This window comes from Podarcis bocagei (genome assembly GCF_964188305.1).
Source record: "Podarcis bocagei genome assembly, chromosome: 10".
NCBI lineage: Eukaryota > Metazoa > Chordata > Lepidosauria > Squamata > Lacertidae > Podarcis > Podarcis bocagei.
The window spans coordinates 11,079,000-11,099,688 of NC_138135.1; the positions used below are offsets into that span (position 1 = coordinate 11,079,000).

The 20,689-nt window shown below is 46.3% G+C and overlaps 1 protein-coding gene across 6 annotated transcripts in view; it reads left to right on the forward strand.

Annotated features, from left to right (window-relative positions):
- LOC308595782 (endonuclease domain-containing 1 protein-like) overlaps positions 1 to 20,689 on the forward strand; it is a 157,999-nt gene extending 137,310 nt beyond the window's left edge. For 2 of the 6 annotated variants that reach the window (XM_081210493.1, XM_081210496.1), the window contains 2 exons: positions 3,420 to 3,651; positions 20,018 to 20,689. In XM_081210493.1, the coding sequence (XP_081066619.1) occupies positions 3,420 to 3,651; positions 20,018 to 20,542 (757 nt within the window). In that variant the 3' untranslated portion in view covers positions 20,543 to 20,689. Of the gene's footprint in view, positions 1 to 3,419; positions 3,721 to 4,190; positions 4,703 to 5,000; positions 6,240 to 17,454; positions 18,628 to 20,017 lie in introns of those variants that run through there. The other 4 variants (XR_014012116.1, XM_081210494.1, XM_081210495.1 and 1 more) reach the window with 4 other exon arrangements.

The window sequence follows — 20,689 nt, forward strand, 5'->3', positions numbered from 1 at the left end:
TCTGCTTATGAACTTAATTCATTCCAGAGGTCCGTTCTTAACCTGAAACCATTCTTAACCTGAGGTACCACTTTAGCTAACGGGGCCCCCCGCTACTCTGCAATTTCTGTTCTCATCCTGAGGTAAAGTTCTTAACCCGAGGTACTACTTCCGGGTTAGCAGAGTCTGTAACCCGAAGTGTTTGTAACCCAAAGTACCACCATAAATCATTATGACTCTCCTTCTCTTTATTAATTTACATTCTTTATGCAAAAAGTCTCAGGTCAACTAAAACAAGATAACCTATGAACGGAGAAAATCAGTTCAAAGCTAGGGAATTCAAAATGGCGCACATTACGAAATTTGCAAAGTGCTCCTCCGACAGCACATCACCTTGTACATTTCTCTCTCGCGCCTCTCTGTTTTCACGAGTTTCTATCAGCAATCCTGTACCTGCGATTTTTTTTACATTTCCCAGCAAGTTCCTTTAGTCTTTCCACTTGCAACTCTGGGCTTGAGGCACCCAAACAGGATTAAGAGCAGAGGAGTCCCTGGAACGCCGGCGTAGCCGATTCTCTGTCGCTCAAAATCCCCGCCAGGGGCCTCCTCTGTCTCTACAATGCCACCAAACATGCGTGAAAAAATCTCCTTTTACATACTGCTTGTGACATCTTTGGATGCTTTCGAAGTGCAGTGGAAACAAAGCAAAAAAAATATGTATGATTTATCAATGAGGGACAAGAAGCCAAATCAAAATACTCAGTGAGAAAACCTCTCTATCTCTCTATTTCTCTTTGAGCTGGAAATGGGGAAAAAAAACTGGCATCATTTCACACTAGAGAAGTCTTTCAAGGCAAAGGATTTCTTCTTGACGCTCCCCCCCCCCCAGCACCAAATGAAGGATGTTCCTGGAAAGGGGGCGGCGGGGGGGGGATGCCTCCAGTTTATTAAATTAGATGAAATCATCAAGTTTCCAGCAGATGTTACTGGTCAGCACGTACAGGGAGAAGACTGTTGCCCTAAATGGTGGAAAACCTGGATCGGTTTCTGTGCAACGGCCCGAGGCTTGTATCACATAATCTCTCCCAATGCTAATCAAATATTTCAAGCTCATCCTCCCCAACAAAAGCTCAACAATTCTGGTCAATCCAATGGGTAAGATCACTGCCAGTTGAACAGGCGGGGATGTTGCAAAAGCAGTTGTCTTTCTGAGAGCCTTGTAGGAGGGCCAGGGTAGCAATTGCTTCCTTTCTGTAAGGAAGCGTTGGGGAAAAGTCCTGCCAAGAGAACATAGGAAAAAGGTATAAGGAGGAATGGAGGACTTTGGGAGCAGGATACTGGTATCGATGGAACTTGCTTGCTTGGAAATGTTTTCCACCACTGTCCCGGAGCTCACCACAGATCGAACCCAGGACTTTTGACATGCAAATGACGCATTGTAGGAATGACCATTCCTCGGACTCTCTTTTGTGCAAAACTGATATTGCACTCTTTTGTGCAAAACTGATATTGCACAGTTGGAATTTCTGTTTTCTGGGGCTGGGGGTGGGGGGAATCGTCTACTGTCATAAGGACTAGACTCATAGCTTTTCTTTAAAAGTGCAACTAAGGCCAGCGAAAGGCTGTTGTTATTCATGGGCCAGTCCCTCTGCTGTGGGCGCATCATTCCATGAGGACATGTTGCATTATATTTCATTTCTCCTTCCTGCAAACCCCCGGACAGTCTCTCCCGCATATGCATTGGGCGTGTTTATTTAAAGAAAGTGTCTCTCGCGCACAGGGCTGTGTCACTGCACACTTTAATTGGTACCTTTCGTTTATCCGCCCCCGAGCTGGATAATCCGTCAAAGCACTTGACTAATTTTAATTGGCAAAGGGAGCGGGAGAAAGAACAAGTTGATAGGAGGGTCTGCAAGCTTTGGAACACACCGGCTTGGTTTCTTTGAAGTTGTTTCGGTTTCTCTGTGCTACTGTTAGGGGGAGAACGTTGCATCTTTGATATATCCTTTCTGTTCCCTCCTAGGAGGAGGAGCAGCTTTTGCTTGTTAAAAACGATGAATTATGCTTCCTGCGGTATCTCAAGAACTCACCTGTGTGGAGGTTTTTCATTCACGTTCATCCAGCCAGCTTAAAGGCAAATGTTTAAACAATTGGCAACTCTTTGCTGGCGTCCCTGTAACTCTTTGGCACTGAAATTTGATCCCACCCTGGCATGATAACATTATCAGATGTTCAGGGTAGTCGTTTTGGAGAGGATCAGGACTCCAAGGCACAGGACTCCAAACTAGGGACTCCGCCAGCCAGACTCAGGGGCATTGCTGTTGCTCTGCTAATTTGCCACCAGAGGGCGCTGCTGGCCATCTCCCCTGCCCCTCAGCGCCCTATGGTGGCCAGAGGGCAGTATTGCAGCTTCCAGCTCAGCAAGGACCAATAGGAGGACTACGTGGACTTGTGAGGTGGTGGGCTCTCCTTCCTTGGAGGTATTTAAGCCGGTTTCAGACGTGGGTAGCGCTGTGGGTTAAACCATAGAGCCTAGGACTTGCCGATCAGAAGGTCGGCGGTTTGAATCCCCGCGATGGGGTGAGCTCCCGTTGCTCAGTCCCAGCTCCTGCCAACCTAGCAGTTTGAAAGCACACCAGTGCAAGCAGATAAATAAGTACCACTCCGGCGGGAAGGTGAACGGCGTTTCCATGCGCTGCTCTGGTTCGCCAGAAGCTGCTTAGTCATGCTGGCCACATGAGCCTCGGCCAATAAAGCGAGATGAGCGCTGCAACTCCAGAGTCGTTCATGACTGGACCTAATGGTCAGGGGTCCCTTTACCTTTACCAGGTGGCCATTTGTCATGTACGATCTAGCTGAGATTCCGGCATTGCAGAGGGCTGGACTAGATGCCCCTTGGGATCCCTTCCAAGATACAAGGGCGTGATGGATCCCCAGAGAATGCTTGCATTTCCTCCTTTCCCTTTTGGAAAGCCGCATGTAGGGAAAGAGATCAGCTGGAGACAGTCTCAGCCGAGACATTCCTGCTGCTTAGGGAATTATTTAAGGGCGTCCAGAGGCCCGAAGGAAGGAAGCAGCTTTGGCCTTTGGAAACAGAATTGCCAGCCGTCACAAGGAAACAAGAGGAGCCTGCAGGATCAGGCCCGCAGGCAGGATTCGAACACAAGAGCCCTCTCCCCAGCAACTGGCTTTCAGAAGCATTTCTGCCTCTGAATGTGGAAGCATAGCGCAGTCCTTGTGGCCGGGAGCCATCAATAGCCCTCTCCTTTGTCCAATCCTCTTCTTAAAGAGGCTGATTCCTTTCTTCCCCCTGCTGTTCCTTCCCTCCCTCTTCCTCGCTTGAATTAAAAAATGAGGGTGAATTAAAAGCAATGAACGCTGAGGGCTGGAATGTTACTGGCATCGTTTTAATGCTAACAGTAATCCCTTTTTATTTTAAGGTGCAGATGTTCGCCTCGTGAGGATGCCGTGTGCCAAAAGAAGCAACGCTGCGAAGAAGCCAGCTGCTACCGAGAAAGATGTGGGGTTTTTTTTTCCCCTTCTTGGAGATCTTCTGCGCGGGATTCGTTTCAGGAGGGCAGCAGTGGTTCACTGGTCACAGCGGCCTTTGCCAAGTGGATGCGCTCCAGATGTTTGGACTCCAGTTCACGTCAGCCCCAGCTGGGAAGGCAGGTTGGCAAAAGCTGTGTGATTAGGGTGTTGAAGAGACCCTGAATTTGGGTGTGAGTAGGGGGAGAGGGAGTAGCTCCATATAGTTAAAGCCATGGTTTTCCCAGTAGTGATGTATGGAAGTGAGAGCTGGACCATAAAGAAGGCTGATCGCCGAAGAATGGATGCTTTTGAATTCTGGTGCCGGAGGAGACTCTTGAGAGTCCCATGGACTGCAAGATCAAACCTCTCCATTCTGAAGGAAATCAGCCCTGAGTGCTCACTGGAAGGACAGATCGTGAAGTTGAGGCTCCAAGACTTTGGCCACCTCATGAGAAGAGAAGACTCCCTGGAAAAGACCCTGATGTTGGGAAAGATGGAGGGCCCAAGGAGAAGGGGACGACGGAGGACGAGATGGTTGCACAGTGTTCTTGAAGCTACCAGCATGAGTTTGACCAGACTGCGGGAGGCAGTGGAAGACAGGAGTGCCTGGCGTGCTCTGGTCCAGGGGGTCACAAAGAGTCGGACCCGACTAAACGACTAAACAACAGGGGGAGAGAGAGAGGATGTAGACTGTGGTTCAGGGGGAAACTTGGCTGAGGACTAGGAAATGGCAGGGTGATACCCAAGGATTTGGCCTGAGACCTGCAACGCAGGAAGAAGAATGTGAACTTAACTTGGAGGCTTCTCTTGAGACGAGAAAGTGACTTGGTTGGATGACTTCATGGACTCAGAACTGTAGAGTTGGATGGGACCCCAAGAGTCATCTAGTCTAACCCCCCCCCCCCCGCAATGCAGGAATCACAACTAAATACAGTGGTACCTCGGGTTAAGTACTTAATTCGTTCTAAAGGTCCGTTCTTCACCTGAAACTGTTCCTAACCTGAAGCACCACTTCAGCTAATGGGGCCTCCTGCTGCCGCTGCACGATTTCTGTTCTCATCCTGAAGCAAAGTTCTTAACCTGAAGCACTATTTCTGGGTTAGCGGAGTCTTTAACCTGAAGAGTATGTAACCTGAGGTACCACTGTAGTCCCTGACAGGTGGCCATTCAAAACCTCTGTTTAAAAATCTGATCCGCTCGTTTGTTTTGATGTAGGAATCGCTTCGGTTGAACCATCCCAAAGCAATTTTAACACTGCGGAACGTATTTGAAAACAGTTTCGGAGCCAGTACAGTGGTACCTCAGGTTAAGAACTTAATTCGTTCCAGAGGTCCGTTCTTAACCTGAAACTGTTCTTAACCTGAGGTACCACTTTAGCTAATGGGGCCTTCCGCTGCCGCCACACGATTTCTGTTCTCATCCTGAAGCAAAGTTCTTAACCCGAGGTCTGGGTTAGCAGAGTCTGTAACCTGAAGTGCCTGAAACCTGAGGTACCACTGTATAGAAACAGACTGAGGTAAGAATCTCCACTTAAAAAGCTGGATATCACAGGCATTATAGTCCATCAAGGGGCAATTGTGTCTCATCGGCCTGGGAAAGTAGCCCATCTAGGAGAAGGAAAACTCTGACCCTAAACCTTTGTTGCCTTGTGGGGTATCTTTGGGAGAAGACAAGACTAAGGGGGAGGGAAAACCCTTCACAAATCCGAAGTGGAATCCCTAAGGCGGTCAGATGGTGCCCTATACACTTCCTTCCAGCAATTTCTGCAGCCAAGCTGGTGCTAAACGTCTTGCTCTGCTTTCCACATGAGCGAGGCTGAGAGAGGAGCGTCTTTTTGACTGGGCAGCCCAGGGCCTCCACACACACTGCCCAGGTTGGCTCCCCAGGAAGGTCACTTTGGCGTTGCTAATGCAGTGGTTGGCTTCACCCCCAGAGCTTAACTCCATTGCCTCTCAAGACAGATGGATGCTAATAAGTCCGTCAACATCTGGAGGGACAAAGGCTTCTCCCTTCCCCAGTGTAGCACAGATGTTGCAGGAGACCGCCCTGCAATCTGCAGACCACATTTGCACATGCACCAGCCCAGGGGTGGGGGAAGCGGGGGGGGGAGGAGGAAAGGAACTACGCTCATATTTTTGGAACGTCTCCCTCCAGAAGCACTTCTTCCCCTTCGAGAAACCTCTGCGAGAGGCTGCCAGTTCGGAGCCTTTGTGATTAATCCCGGAGTCACGCTTCCAGAATGCGCACACGGTTGTCCTTTTCACCAGCCAGAGTGAGATGATGGATTGCTTCTCGTTTAGAACTTCCAACCGCAGGAATTCGGTTTTTTTCGGGGAGGAAGGAGAAGTGCCCAGCTGTGGAGAGGAGGCTTTGAATTTCCTCTGCTGTCCTTTACGTGTTGGGAGATAAGGAGCCAAAATGGGAGTTAAGAGCCGTGGCGACACGTGCAAACCAATACCCAGAAGATGTCAAAGCTGGAAGGAATTTTGGCCTGGGTCGAGGTGATGCCTTCCCTTCACCTGTTGACAAGAAAACACAGAGCTGAAAGTTTTCCAGCTTGGTAAAGGGTAAAGGGACCCCTGACCATTAGGTCCAGTCACGGACGACTCTGGGGTTGCGGTGCTCATCTCGCTTTACTGGCTGAGGGAGCCAGTGTACAGCTTCCGGGTCATGTGGCCAGCAGGACTAAGCCGCTTCTGGCGAACCAGAGCAGTGCACGGAAACGCTGTTTACCTTCCCACCGGAGCGGTCCCTATTTATCTACTTGCACTTTGACGTGCTTTCGAACTGCAGGAGCAGGGACCGAGCAACGGGAGCTCACCCCGTCAAACCACCAACCTTCTGATCAGCAGGTCCTAGGCTCTGTGGTTTAACCCACAGCGCCACCCGCGTCCCTTGGTAGTTAAGGGCTGTTAGCCTATCCTGGAGCTCGCAGATCTGACTTCCTCCTTCTCCAAAGGTCAGCTGTCATATCTTTCACACCCAAGAAGGGTTTTCCAGTGTGAACTTTATTTGTCACATACAGTTGTTGGAATGGGCAAATCGGTCTCTCCCTTTCTCATTTTCCCATCCTTTGGTTTAGCTCTCCGCCCTTCTACGTCAGACAACCTCGTGAAAATGTGCCACCCAATTTATAATACGCACCTTTTGAAAATGCGGTTTCCCACAATACAATGCATTTGTGTGTGTGCACGCACATACGCTGTTTTCACTGATATATATACATACTTTGCCCAAGTGTGTGCATTTTTGTACACGTGACTTGGCCGGGAGAACTGTATTTCAAAACTCGGGGGAGTTCTGACATTCCAAATGTTCACATCTTCGTTTCTGGAAGTCTGGTTTGGGTGGTTTTGCCTTTGAATGCAAAGTGAATTGTGTTTCTCTCCCCACTAATGGTGGATAAGCTGATGGCTAACATCACATCATTGGCACATAGTTCCCTGTTCCTGATTGCCAGTGGGGCCTATTTAATTATTATTTTTTAGATAAAAGAAAATGCCCAGCCCTTGCGCTCACATCTCTTCTTTCTAGGTCAGGCTGCGGCCTCTTCTGCCGTCGGAGGAAGTCTGTCTGGAGCTCCCTCAGGAAGCTGGTTTCATATGGTGGTTTAGATTTAACTACATGATGTCTAGCACCATTTGAAATCAGTGTTCTTGGGGGAAGGTTGGCTGCGCATTCGCCGGACGAAAGCGACTCTGGTTTGGAGGCAAAGGAAGTGCAAGGCCTCCCGAAAAATCCTTCTGGGAAAAACCTCGTCAGAAAAGGATTTGTCACCTGCACAGACTCACATGGCACGGTAGCAATGTTGAGCAAAGGCCGTAGAGTTGGGGATCCCAAGAGTTTTCTAGTCTAGTTCCCTGCAATGCAGAAATCACAGCTGAAGGACAGGTGACCCATCTAAGCATGGTTTGCTTTTTTTAGCATAACCCATCAAAATGGTGTCCTCCTAGGGAACTGGTTAAAAAGAGAGATTGAGATGCTCAGATTATTGGAAAGCTGCGTTTAGTAAGGTTTTGAGGGGAGGCGGGAGAACAGAGCAAGGTTTGCTTGGTGAAGAAATAAGTGGGTTGTCAGACACTCAGAGTTTAGAGCCCATTTAGAATCCCATTTCTGTGTGGGCCTTTTCTCTGGGACGTTCTCTTGATTTATTTAACAAAATTCATATACCACTTGATTGCAAAAGCAGAAACCTTAAAGCGGTTTGCAAAAAGAGTAAAACAAGGCAGATCTTATGCCCATTAGTAAGAGTCTTAATTTTTTTTTGGTTTGCAAGTAAAAGCACGCAGCCAGAGACAAATTGGAACGACGATTCAACAAAGCATGTGTAATAAGCAAAAGAGAGGTAGTTTTCAGAATGGCTACAGATAACGCAAGATATGCTGCAACGATTCAAAGGAAACTGAATTGGCTGGTGTAAAGGACACCTGCCATAGCTTTGTCAGTCACATCCAATATCCTATTAAGATGTGAAGGTGTTTAATTAGACTTACACAATGGAATCTTCGCTCGTTCAGCATCTGAACTGAACGTATCCTGTGTTGTTGTTGTTTTAACATATATATATATACTTTCAATATTCCCAGCACATATTACATTAGCATCAGCATCTACAGATTCCAGTAACCCCTTTAGAGGATGACTGATTTCTTCTGGTGTTCAGAGTCTATTTCTCTTTCTAGCACCATTTGAAATCGGTTATAGTGATTGGGGAAGAGCACCGTGTATAAGCTGATCCAAAGTTGCAACTGTATTTCAAATAAATTGTGTGCTTCGGTTGGTTGGAGAGCTGGAACTGCAAAAACCTGGATTTGAAGGTCTGTTTCAAGGTGAAGAGACAGTGTCTGAAACTGGGATATGTCAGTTCTCATCTGTAAAGTGGGGGGGTAGGAGCAGTCTACCTCACAAGGCTGTTGTTGGGGACCAGTGCAATAAAGATTGCGGCACAGTTTGCAAATGAACCGCGGCATAAATTGCACCTGCCATTATTTTCCCTTTCGAAAGTTGCATGCATGTGCAGAATTGTCTGGTTACGTGAAAGGAATCCATCATAATGTCAAGGAAGAACGTTGACTTGCGATCTGCGGACAATCAAAAGATTACTGGAAGGCACTTTCCCACCTCACAAAATGTTTCCCAGCACAGACCCCATTCTTTGCAAGAACCTGCCTAGAATAAGAGTTGCAGGGGACACCAAGGGTCATCTAGTCCAACCCTCTGCAATGCAGGAATTTCTAATAATAATAATAATAAAATAATAATATTAATAATAATTTATACCCCACCCATCTGGCTGGGCTTCCCCAGCCACCCTGGGCGGCTTCCAACAAAATATTAAAATACCGTAATACATCAAACATTAAAAGTTTCCCTGAACAGGGCTGCCTTCAGATGTCTTCTAAGAGTCTGGTAGTTGTTCTTCTCTTTGACATCTGGTGGGAGGGCGTTCCACAGGGCGGGTGCCACTACTGAGAAGGCCCTCTGCCTGGTTCCCTGTAACTTGGCTTCTCGCAGGGAGGGAACTGCCAGAAGGCCCTCAGAGCTGGACCTCGGTGTCCGGGCAGAACGATGGGGATGGAGACGCTCCTTCAGGTATACTGGACCGAGGCCGTTTAGGGCTTTAAAGGTCAGCACCAACACTTTGAATTGTGCTCAGAAAGGGACTTGGAGCCAATGTAGGTCTTTGAAGACTGGTGTTATGTGGTCTCGGCAGCCGCTCCCAGTCACCAGTCTAGCTGCCGCATTCTGGATTAGTTGTAGTTTCCAAGTCGCCTTCAAAAGGAGCCCCATGGAGAGTGCATTGCAGTAGTCCAAGCGGGAGATAACCAGAGCATGCACCACTCTGGTGAGACAGTCCACGGGCAGATAGGGTCTCATCCTGCGTACCAGGAGGAGCTGGTAGACAGCTGCCCTGGACACAAAATTGACTTGTGCCTCCATGGACAGCTGTGAGCCCAAAATGACTCCCAGGCTTCGCACCTGGTCCTTCAGGGGAACAGTAACTCCATTCAGGACCAGGGAGTCCTCCACACCAGCCCCCCCCCCGTCCCCCAAGAACAGTACTTCCGTCTTGTCAGGATTCAACCTCCATCTGTTAGCCTAGAGAATCCAACCTCTGCTTAAAAACCTGCAAGGAAGGAGAGTCCACCGGCTTCCACAGGAGTCTATTCCACTGCCCAACAGCTCTTGCTGCCAGAAAGTTCCTCCTGATATTTGGTCAGAATCTGCTTTCTTGTAATTTGAAGTCATGGGTTCGAGTCCTACCCTCCAGGAGCAGGAGAAAACAAGCTTGTTCCATGTGACAGCCCTCAAGGTATCTGAAGATGGCTATCGTATCTCCTCTCCGTCTCCTCCAGGCTAAACATGCCCAGCTCCTTCAACCGTTCCTCATAAGGCTTGGTTCCCAGGCCCTGGATCACCTTGGCTGCCCTCCTCTGCACATGTCCCAGAGGATTTTGGACCGCCGCCCCTGCTGCTAGAAGATCCTTTGAGCTGGCGCTACCAAGGAATTAATGTGCAAAAAATGTGCTCTGCCGCTGAGCTATGTTCTCAGCCCAACATGAGCACATGCAGCTAAAATCTTTGAGGGTGTGCTGCCCTCTGGTGTTGCTTTTTCATGCAGCAGCCAAGTCTTTAAGAAGGGTCCATATTCCGCCTGGGTCTCCACCCCAACAGAACTTCTGTATACATAAGCACGGATCCAGACCCCCACGCCAGTTTAGGGCAACCATCTACGTTCCCAACCAGCTGACTCGCTGTCACTTTATGCTCCTAAACGCCCCCTAAAACCACTGTCACATTCATGTGAAACGTTTGATTTGTTTTCTTTTTAAAAAATTATTTTTATTAGCAATTTCAACATAACAAATTATCAAACCATATAATCACATACATTATTTTTTCCCTACCCCCACCAAAGACTTTCCTCAGCTCCTCTGATTTCTCAGCACATATTATTCTCTGCGTAGCTCTCAACATTTCCCTTTTTTTTTTAAGGGAACTTCCCTTATTCCGAATAGGATTCCTCACAAGAAAAGGGAAAGGTTGACAGCTGTGTTACAAAATTTTACATATCCTTACATTATCTATCTAACATCAACCAATAAATTTGTGCATGTTTATTCAAAACCTGCCAAGGAGTCCAGTTCATTTTGTTGTCCTTTTAAATAATTTGTAAAAAAGCTCCCATTCTTCCTTAAAACCACAGTTGTCCATGTCCCGCAATTTATATGTCAGTTTAGCCTACTTTGCATAACTCATCAGTTTTTCTTGCCATGTTTGATTTGTTTTCAATATGAAGCCAGCGTGGTGTCGTGGTTAGAGTGCTTGATTGGGACTTGGGGGGGGGGGAGACAAGGGTTCGAATTCCCACTCAGCCATGGAGTTCACTGAGTGTGACTTTGGACCAGTTGGTGACCCGGAAACTGCAATTAATCCAGAATGTGGCAGCTAGACTGGTGACTGGGAGTGGCCGCCGAGACCACATAACACCGGTTCTGAGAGATCTGCATTGGCTCCCAGTACGTTTCCGAGCACAATTCAAAGTGTTGGTGCTGACCTTGAAAGCCCTAAACGGCCTCAGCCCAGTATACCTGAAGGAGCGTCTCCACCCCCATCGTTCAGCCCGGACACTGAGGTCCAGCGCCGAGGGCCTTCTGGCGGTTCCCTCCCTGCAAGAAGCCAAGCTACAGGGAACCAGGCAGAGGGCCTTCTCGGTAGTGGCGCCCGCCCTGTGGAACTCCCTCCCACCAGATGTCAAAGAGATAAATAATTACCTGACATTCAGAAGACATCTTAAGGCAGCCCTGTTCAGGGAAGTTTTTAATATGTAACGCTGTACTGTTTTTAACACTGATTGGGAGCCGCGCCCAGAGTGGCTGGGGAAACTCAGCCAGATGGGTGGGGTATAAATAATAAACTATTATTATTATTATTATTATTATTATTATTATTATTATTATTATTATGTTTCACCTCCCTCACCTTGGGTACCTTGGACAAAAAGGTGGGATATAAGTGCAACAGAAAGATAGATATAGATCTGTACTGTCTGTGGGTCTTCAGGGTTTTAGGTAGACATGGAATTGTAGATTTAGAAGGGACCCGAGGGTCATCTAGTCCAACCCCCCCCCCCCCGGTGGTGCAGGAATATCAGCTAAGGCATCTGTGAAAGGGGGCCATCAAAGTTGTGCTTAAAAACTTGCAATGAAGGAAATGTTTCAAAAGGACTAGAGCAAATTTATATTATATATGAAAGAATATTGTAAACATCTGAAAACGTTTGTAGCTTTGAGATAAACTGTTTTGTAATGACAATATAAGGGACTGATTAACATTTAATAAGAGGAAATATAAAAATAAGAGAGAAGGTAAAAAGGTGGCTATACAAATGCTAAGAAGGTAAATATGTACGGAAGTCAGAAAGAGGGGCGGGAGGAGGTTAATGCTCGGATAGAGCGATGTTTGAGCTTATTGATTTATGTATGGATATTGTGATTACAAAAAATTGAAAATGTAATAAAACTTTTTTTAATAAAAAAACTTGCAATGAAGGAGGGAAACCTCCCAAGGGAAATCTCAGGCTTGCAAATAACAACAACAATATTATTTATACCCCACCCATCTGGCCGGGTTTCCCCAGCCACTCTGGGTGGCTCCCAACATAATTAATGATTGTATTAATAATAAAAAAGTGACAAAACATCAAACATTAAAAGCTTCCCTAAACAGGGCTGCCTTCAGATGTCTTCTAAAAGTCAGATAGTTGTTTATTGCCTTGACATCTGGTGGGAGGGCGTTCCACAGGGCGGGCGCCACCACCGAGAAGGCCCTCTGCCTGGTTCCCTGTAGCTTTGCTTCTCGCAGTGAGGGAACCGCCAGAAGGCCCTCAGAGCTGGACCTCAGTGTCTGGGCAGAACGATGGGGGTGGAGACGCTCCTTCAGGTATGTGGTCCCCAGCTCTCCCTGTCTGGCCCTCAGCTCATTAAACGCAGAGCGCATCTTCTGTCTCGGCACATTCGTCCTACAAACACATGCGTCCTCCCTAGGCTCTGTCGCTTCTGGCAGAGGAACCAACTGTTTCAAAAAGCACAGAAAGCAAAACAGACAAAATGTACCTTGCACAAAATAGCAACAGTGGTCCCCCCCCCCATTTAAAAGCAGCAACCTGACATGCTGTCAGTTGCTGTGTTGTTGTTGGTGTGGGTAAGTGACAGCCTTTGAGCACAAGAGGGCGCTCAAGCTCCATGTAAGAGATTTGGAATTATACTGTTTGAACAAGCTAAGGATTTATTTTTGGTGCTTTTGCCTTAATCCTCCTCCACCCGACAAAGCAAAAGCCAAGTGCCCTTGTGAGTGAATGCTGGGAGCAGATATTACTGCTATTTTTGAGTGATTCATAAATAAGTTGCTTGCCTGCTATTGCTCTGTCCGCCTCAGTCCATGTATGTCTGTGTGGTGTGTCAGGTTTAAACTGAGTTAAATAAATATTCCCTCTTCCCAGGAAAATATAATTCTGGTTGCATTCATTCCATACATTCAAAGCACTAGGATACCACTTTAAGCAGTCGTGGGTTCCCGCAAAGAATCCTGGGAGATGTAGTTTATTAAGGGTGCTGGGAGTTGTTAGGGTGCATCATAGAGCTACAATTTACAGAGTTGCCTCTCTGGGAATTGTAACTTTGTGAGGGGAAGGGGGGGTCCATTAATCTGGGTCCACCCCAGATGTCCCATTAAATGCACCTTTGATTTTTAATATGCAGATTTTTTTAAAGGCAAATGGTGTAATAATATCTTATTCCTAATTTCTTTTAACTGTTTTAAAAACTGAATTTTAAGTTGCTGAACCCACCCTGGGACCTGGTGGGGTAAAGCAAGTCATACTACTACTATATGTAGTATAAACACCGCAACTGGGAAACACTGGTCTGTGGGCGCTCCAGTTGGAGAACAGCCTTTACCAAAGGTGTCGTGGGCTTTGAAGACACTCGAACTCAGGATGCAAGGGAGAAACGTGCTAAGAGGAAGGCACACTTGGCAAATCCTCACAGTGATCAACTCCCGCCTGGAAACCAATGTCCCCACTGTGGAAGGACGTGTGGATCCAGAACTGGCCTCCACAGTCACTTACGGACTCACTGTTAAAACCGTGTTTATGGAAGACAATCTTACTTGGCTATGAGGGATCGCCAAAGAAGAGAAGACTACTACTATAGCAATGAGGAAAAAGTAAAAGGCCATTCACAGGGAAACCAAAATGCTTGTTTACAAAGCTATTGTACTACCAACCTTACTGCATGCTTGTGACACATGGACCACTTATAAACGCCATCTCCAACTCCTCGAAAGATTCCATCACTGGTGTCTGGAAAAATTTGCAAATCACTTGGGAAGACAGGCAGCCTAATAGCAGTGTACTGGAAGAAGCAAAGATCACCAGTGTCAATGATTCTTCAACATCAGCTTCGTTGGACTGTTCATGTTCTTCGGATGCCTGATGATCGTCTTCCAAAGCAACTACTCTATTGCAAACTTAAAAATGGAAAGCGTAATGCTGGTGGTCAACAAAAGAGGGTTAAAGACTCTCTCAAGGCAAATCTAAAAAAATGTAGTATAAACACCCACAACTCGGAAACACTGGCCTGCGAGTGCTCCAGTTGGAGAACAGCCTTTACCAAAGGTGTCATGGGCTTTGAAGACACTCACACTCAGGACGCAAGGGAGAAACGTGCTAAGAGGAAAGCATGCTTGGCAAATCCACACCATGATCAACTCCCGCCCAGGAACTAATGTCCCCACTGTGGAAGGACGTGTGGATCCAGAATTGGCCTCCACAGTCACTTACAGACCCACTGTTATGACCATGTTCATGGAAGACAATATTATGAGTGCTCGCCAAAGAATAGAGCTAATAATGCAGTGCTCAGATTGCTGAACTAGGACTTGGGAACCTGGGTTCGAATCCTCACTCATCCATGAAGCTCGCTGGCTGACCTCTCAGCCAAACCTACCTCACAGGGCAGTTGTGGAGATTGCTTGACTTACTGAGTTTACTTATATGCCGCTTTCCCGCAATGAGCTGTACCCAAATCAGCTTACTGCAAAATTTCAAGATGTCCAAATACAAATATACAAAATGCACAGCAGGCTGCTACATTCAGAAATCAGAAATTTGACAAACACAGAATAAATTCAATATTGGAGGCGGGGAGACGGAATCACCATTCTAGGCTTAACTACATAAATTCAAAGCAAAACAAAACAAGAGAGGGAGAACCTGAGATCCTGGGAAGAAAAAGTTGGGATATAAATGCAATAAAGGAAGAAGAAAGGCAAGGGAAAAGGGAACTACAGAGAGAGTAAATCTTGTTAATTATCAGCCCTGCAGCTGATACACTTTGCATTTAAAAAGGAAAAAAGCCTGTGTTGTAAATGCAAAGGGACATCAGAATCACATTTGGCCCTGAGCTAGCAGGAATCTGACTCAAGATTAGAGAGTCTTTCAAAATGTTAAATCTTTTTTTTTTTAATAAATATTTATTAAGGTTTTTACAATGTTACAAAATGAAAAAGAGAAAAGACAAAATACAAAATAAAAATAGTTAAAAAACAATTGAATCTTTTCATCACTTATCTTTCATTTACTTGTTTCCCGGACCTCCTCATACCTCCCCCTTTTTGTATTCCAGTTCAATTTATTAGTTCAGCAATTCCTTTCCCTCCTTATTTTATCCTGATCTTTAATCTTGATATATTGTAACCTAAATTTACCTGTTAAGAATCCAATTTTTTCATATTCTTTTATACCATTACAGCTAGAAACCCCTTCAAAATGTTAAATCATTGGCACTGAGGCTAAGCAAGGAACGGGGGTCCCAGTGCAGTCTTTATTCAGGAGACACCCCATTGAGTTAAATGGGCCTTACTGCCAGGCAAGGCGGTCAAGGGCATTGCAGCCTGGAAAATCTTTTAATTGGTTAGCTATGCTACAAAAAGGTTGCTGCCATTGTAAGGGGGGTTAGAGGCATTCCCAAGCAACCTCCCCAAATATCTCCCAAGTGTATTGGATCTCCCATCAGCTGCACCCAGTATGCTCATACTGGATGGGACTGGAAGCAAATCAAGCTGGGGATGGATGAAAAACAGCTTACAAAATCTCCCGTCACAGAATGCACATGCCCACACTAAAATGATACAAAAGTACATATCTGTAGTGCTATCTGTAGCTGCACTGGCTCCCGGTGGAGTACAAGATCAGGTTTAAGGTGCTGGTTTTGACCTTTAAAGCCCTATATGGCCCAGGACCCTCGTACCTACGGGACCGCCTCTCCTGGTATGTCCCACAGAGGACCTTACGGTCTTCAAATAAAAACTTCTTGGAGATCCAGGGCCACAGGGAGGTTAGGCTGGCCTCAGCCAGAGCCAGGGCTTTTTCGGCTGTGGCCCCAATCTGGTGGAACGCTCTGTCACAAGAGACTAGGGCCCTGTGGGACTTGACATCTTTCCACAGGGCCTTTGGCCAGGACATAGCCTGACCCTCTCCTTTGGTAATCCTCATAGAAATCTAGCCCAGTGGTTGCCATTAATTTGACTTTAAAATGAATTGATTTTAGAATGCTGTGTTACTTTTACTGTTGTTAGCCACTCTGAGCCCGGCTTCCGCTGGGGAGGGCAGGATATAAATAATTTATTATTATTATTATTATTTATTATGATTGCAGAGATCAGGGCAATGGACTAGACTAGCCTTGGCTCTGGTCCAGTGGCGAGAGAGAGAGACTTGTTGAGCCTCCAGATTCTCTCCTACAAATCTCCCCAAAGTTTTTAACATTCACACACATACACAAGACTGGAAATAGGCCAGAGGAAAATATTATTTGGAATTACAAACCTATTGTATTGTACAACTGGGCAGCGTAAATTGATTTTTCATGCCCTTTCTTACAGCCCAAAGACAGAGATTGATGCATTGGAAAGATAAATCTATGGCTTCTTTTTGGTCAATGGATTTTGAGATATGACAACACTCGCAACTTATGGACAGATCGCTTAAAAGTGTAGACTTTTTCTGGACAGGTATAATGACATTTGGACCGTGTTTACAAAAAATATAGTAGGTTATGAACATATATGTATTTGGATAATAATAACATTTATATGCTTATATCCTAGGCAATGGTATTGAAGTTGTTTGCATATAAAATGATACACTGTAATATATATTTTCTTCTTCATCCGCTTTTTATTTCTACTTTATTTTGTTCAATTAAACCAGGCATGGCCAAAGTTGGCCCTCCAGCTGTTTTGGGACTACAGCTCCCATCATCCCTAGCTAACAGGACCAGTGGTCAGGGATGATGGGAGTTGTAGTCCCAAAACAGCTGGACCACCAAGTTTGGCCATGCCTGAATTAAACTATTCTCAATTTACAGAAAGGCTGGAAATAGGACTGGATGCAATGGGAGGGGAAACAGACTGCGGCCAGAAAATCTCCTCCAGTGAACCTCAGAGGCAGCAACTGATCTAGCTGGAACTTCATGCAAAACAACCTTCCTTTCTGCTTGGGGGCATGCTAGAGGCAGGCTTCTCTACCCCAGAGGCATCCAACACTCCCAAAGATTTGAAATTCACCACAAGCAAAATAAAAAACCACTCTGTTGATGTGACAGATACACATAAAAATCAGGATCGGCTGCTGCTCTGTGTCAAAGAACTGCAGCTGTTAACAGCTGTCTGAACACCTGTCTACTGAAGAAGGAGATGCCTTATCGGTTTGTTGTTGTTTAGTCGTTTAGTCGTGTCTGCCTCTTCATGACCCCATGGAGCAGAGCACGCCAGGCACTCCTGTCTTCCACTGCCTCCCGCTGTTTGCTCAAACTCATGCTGGTAGCTTCGAGGACACTGTCCAGCCACCTCGTCCTCTGTCTTCCCCTTCTCCTTGTGCCCTCCATCTTTCCCAACATCAGGGTCTTTTCCAGGGACTCTTCTCTTCTCATGAGGTGGCCAAAGTCTTGGAGCCTCAGCTTCAGGATCTGTCCTTCCAGTGAGCACTCAGGGCTGATTTCCTTCAGAATGGATTGGTTTGATCTTCTTGCAGTCCATGGGACTCTCAAGAGTCTCCTCCAGCACCAGAATTCAAAAGCATCAATTCTTCGGCGATCAGCCTTCTTTATGGTCCAGCTCTCACTTCCATACATCACTACTGGGAACATCTTATTGGTAGGTAAGCTAAAGAAACTCAAACTAATTTTATTGGACATGTTTAGCCTGGAGAAAAGAAGACAGGTGATGTGATAGCTGAAGGACTGCCACATGGAGGATGGAGCAAGCTGGTTTTCTGCTGCTCCAGAGAGGAGGACAGAAACCAATATATTCAAATTACAAGACAGGAGATTCCAACTAAATATATGAAGTTATTTCTGGTGCCTGCTATAGTGATTTCGAAATTCATTGGAAGCAGACCACGTTAACAGCAAACACATTACATATCTCCCCCCCCCTCCTGTGCCTTATCAATACCTCTGGTGTGCAAATTCAAACAGGGATTTGTATTCTCACGTTCCTCCAGCTTGAATTGCAAATTGTGGGTAAGCTGAGAGAGGGAGTGGCTCTGATGTTCCTTATCAGATTCATGGCTGCCTTTGCATTTTTGATAACCCTGCACCAACCCACCCCCGTTTCTCTGCCACATCTGACATTTTCACACACACACAAAAACCCCTGGGACAAATTCTTGCTGACCTCTTTATAAGATCCCGACAGTGACCACCTCTAACATTGCTTCTGATACCTCTAAGTTTCGGACGGTATCTATAGAACGGTAAAAACAGCTTAGCAATGTTGCTGCCTTTCCTCCTCTATGGGGCTGCACATTTTCTCGCTGCCACAAAGGGAGAGGTGGTCCAGGATTTTAAGAACTGCCTCGAGTTCTTCTTGGACAAGATGCCACCCGGAGAGTCTCTGACGCCACCCAGAGAAGCCAAGATCTGCCAGTTCTATAGGAACGCCTATCGCTTTGCCACGATGTACGACCGGGAGAAGCGGATTCCCATCTACTCCGCTTACAAATGCAAGCCTGGGAAGGGACACAGATATCAAGGATGGATGATAGAGCCACAGGTAAGAGGACTTCTCACCTGCCCAATCCGAAAGGACCTCCCACTTTGCCACCTGTTTTTCTGCACCATATTTGGTGAGGCTCAGGTGACAATTCAGTGTCGTCGTCCTATCCCTGTGGAATGCCACCAAACAGAGCAGGTTCAGGGAACTGGTGTCAACAGTGACTGAACTACAACTCCCATCATTCTTGCTCGCTAGGGCCGATGGGAGTTGTAGTTCACTAACACCAGGTAGCCCCCTCCCAGGTTCACTGCTCCTGCAAGATTCAGCAGCCGTCTTCTATAGATTAACCTTTAAACATCTGCTTAAATATGTTTCTTTGCCGCCCGGCTTAAGTGGACAACAAAGATAAACATTTTCTGCGATAATTAGCTGGGAATCTGTTCCAGTTCTTTACATGATTTTACTATGTACGTATATGATTGTTATAAACTTATTTGATGCGCTTTATGAAATTGTGGTATACAACCGTTTTTATAAACAAATACATTTGTGCTTATTAGGTTGTGCCCAACTAGCTTTTACTCAAAGAGTAGACCCATTAAAATGAACGAACCTTCCTTAATCATTGCGAGAAGCAGAGTTACAGGGAACCAGGCAGAGGGCCTTCTCGGAAGTGGCACCCTCCCTGTGGAACGCCCTCCCACCAGATGTCAGGGAAATAAACAACTATCTGACTTTTAGAAGACATCTGAAGGCAGCCCTGTATCAGGAAGTTTGATATTTTACTATGTTTTATATATGCTGTAAGCTGCCCAGAGTGGCAGGGGCAACCCAGTCAGATGGCTGGGGCATAAATAATCAAATTATTATTATTATGCATGGTCATTGATGTCAATAGGTCAACTCTGAGTAAAAGTTAATGTGCAACCTATCATCACTGCTTTCTGCACAATTCTCAGAGTCGCTTAGCAACCAATCCCTCTTCCCAGTGGGCTCTGGGAATTGTAGTTTTGGGAGGGGGAATTGGGGGTCTCCTAACGACTCTCAGCACCTTTAACAAACTAAAGTTCCCAGAAATCTTTGCAGGAAATCAAGACTGTCCAAGTGACACGATAGTGCTGTATGGCGTGGATGTAGCCTCAGTCTCAAAGGTTTGGTTAATAATAATAATAATAATAATTTATTATTTATACCCCACCCATCTGGCTGAGTTTCCCCAGCCACTCTGGGCGGCTCCCAATCAAGTATTAAAAACAATACAGCATTAAATGTTAAAAACAGGGCTACCTTCAGATGTCTTTTAAAGATAGGATAGCTACTTATTTCCTTCACATCTGAAGAGAGGGTGTTCCACAGGGTGGGTGCCACCACCGAGAAGGCCCTCTGTCTGGTTCCACTGCATGTCTGAGCAGGGAGCAGTTGACATATTTTCCTTGCTGTTTTTCAGCTCGTAGACCCGACTTTGGGGAAGGGCATGGAAGACGAGCGTGAAACCAACGTCGCTGCTGCGGGGATTAAGAAGAGCCAGGCCACTTTTGACGATTATGCGCAGGCCGTAAGCATTGAAAAGGGGCACTTGAACCCAGTGAGCCACCAACCGGACGAAGACAGCAGAGCAGCCACTTCCACTTTGACCAATATCGTGCCCCAGTATAGCAAGCTCAACGAAGGTGCCTGGGCTGAGCACGAGAGCCTCCTCAAGAAAGAAGCCCCGGCGTGCCATGATATGTACGTCCTCGTGGGAGCTGTGCCCGGGGATGAGTATATCTCGGACCTCAGGGTCAATAAGCCCAGCCACATCTGGTCGGCAGCTTGCTGTGTTCTTGATAACCAGCACAGAAAATCCTGGGCTGCCCTTGCAAAAAACAGTGAGAATGAAGTCAAGGAATACAGTTTGGAGACCCTCCAGAAAATCCTAGCTGAACTTTATGGGAAGAAGAAAGTGGATCTTTTCAATGGTTCCTGTAACTAGTGTTCAGCTGGTTGCGGAGAGAGCTAGTTTTATCCCCAAGATAGAGGAAGGATGTATAAAATTCATCTCCCAACCAGAGATGCTCACAATGTCCTCTCACTGCCAGTTCAGTTCACAGGTTGTTCTTAAAAGAAATTGGTGGTGAAT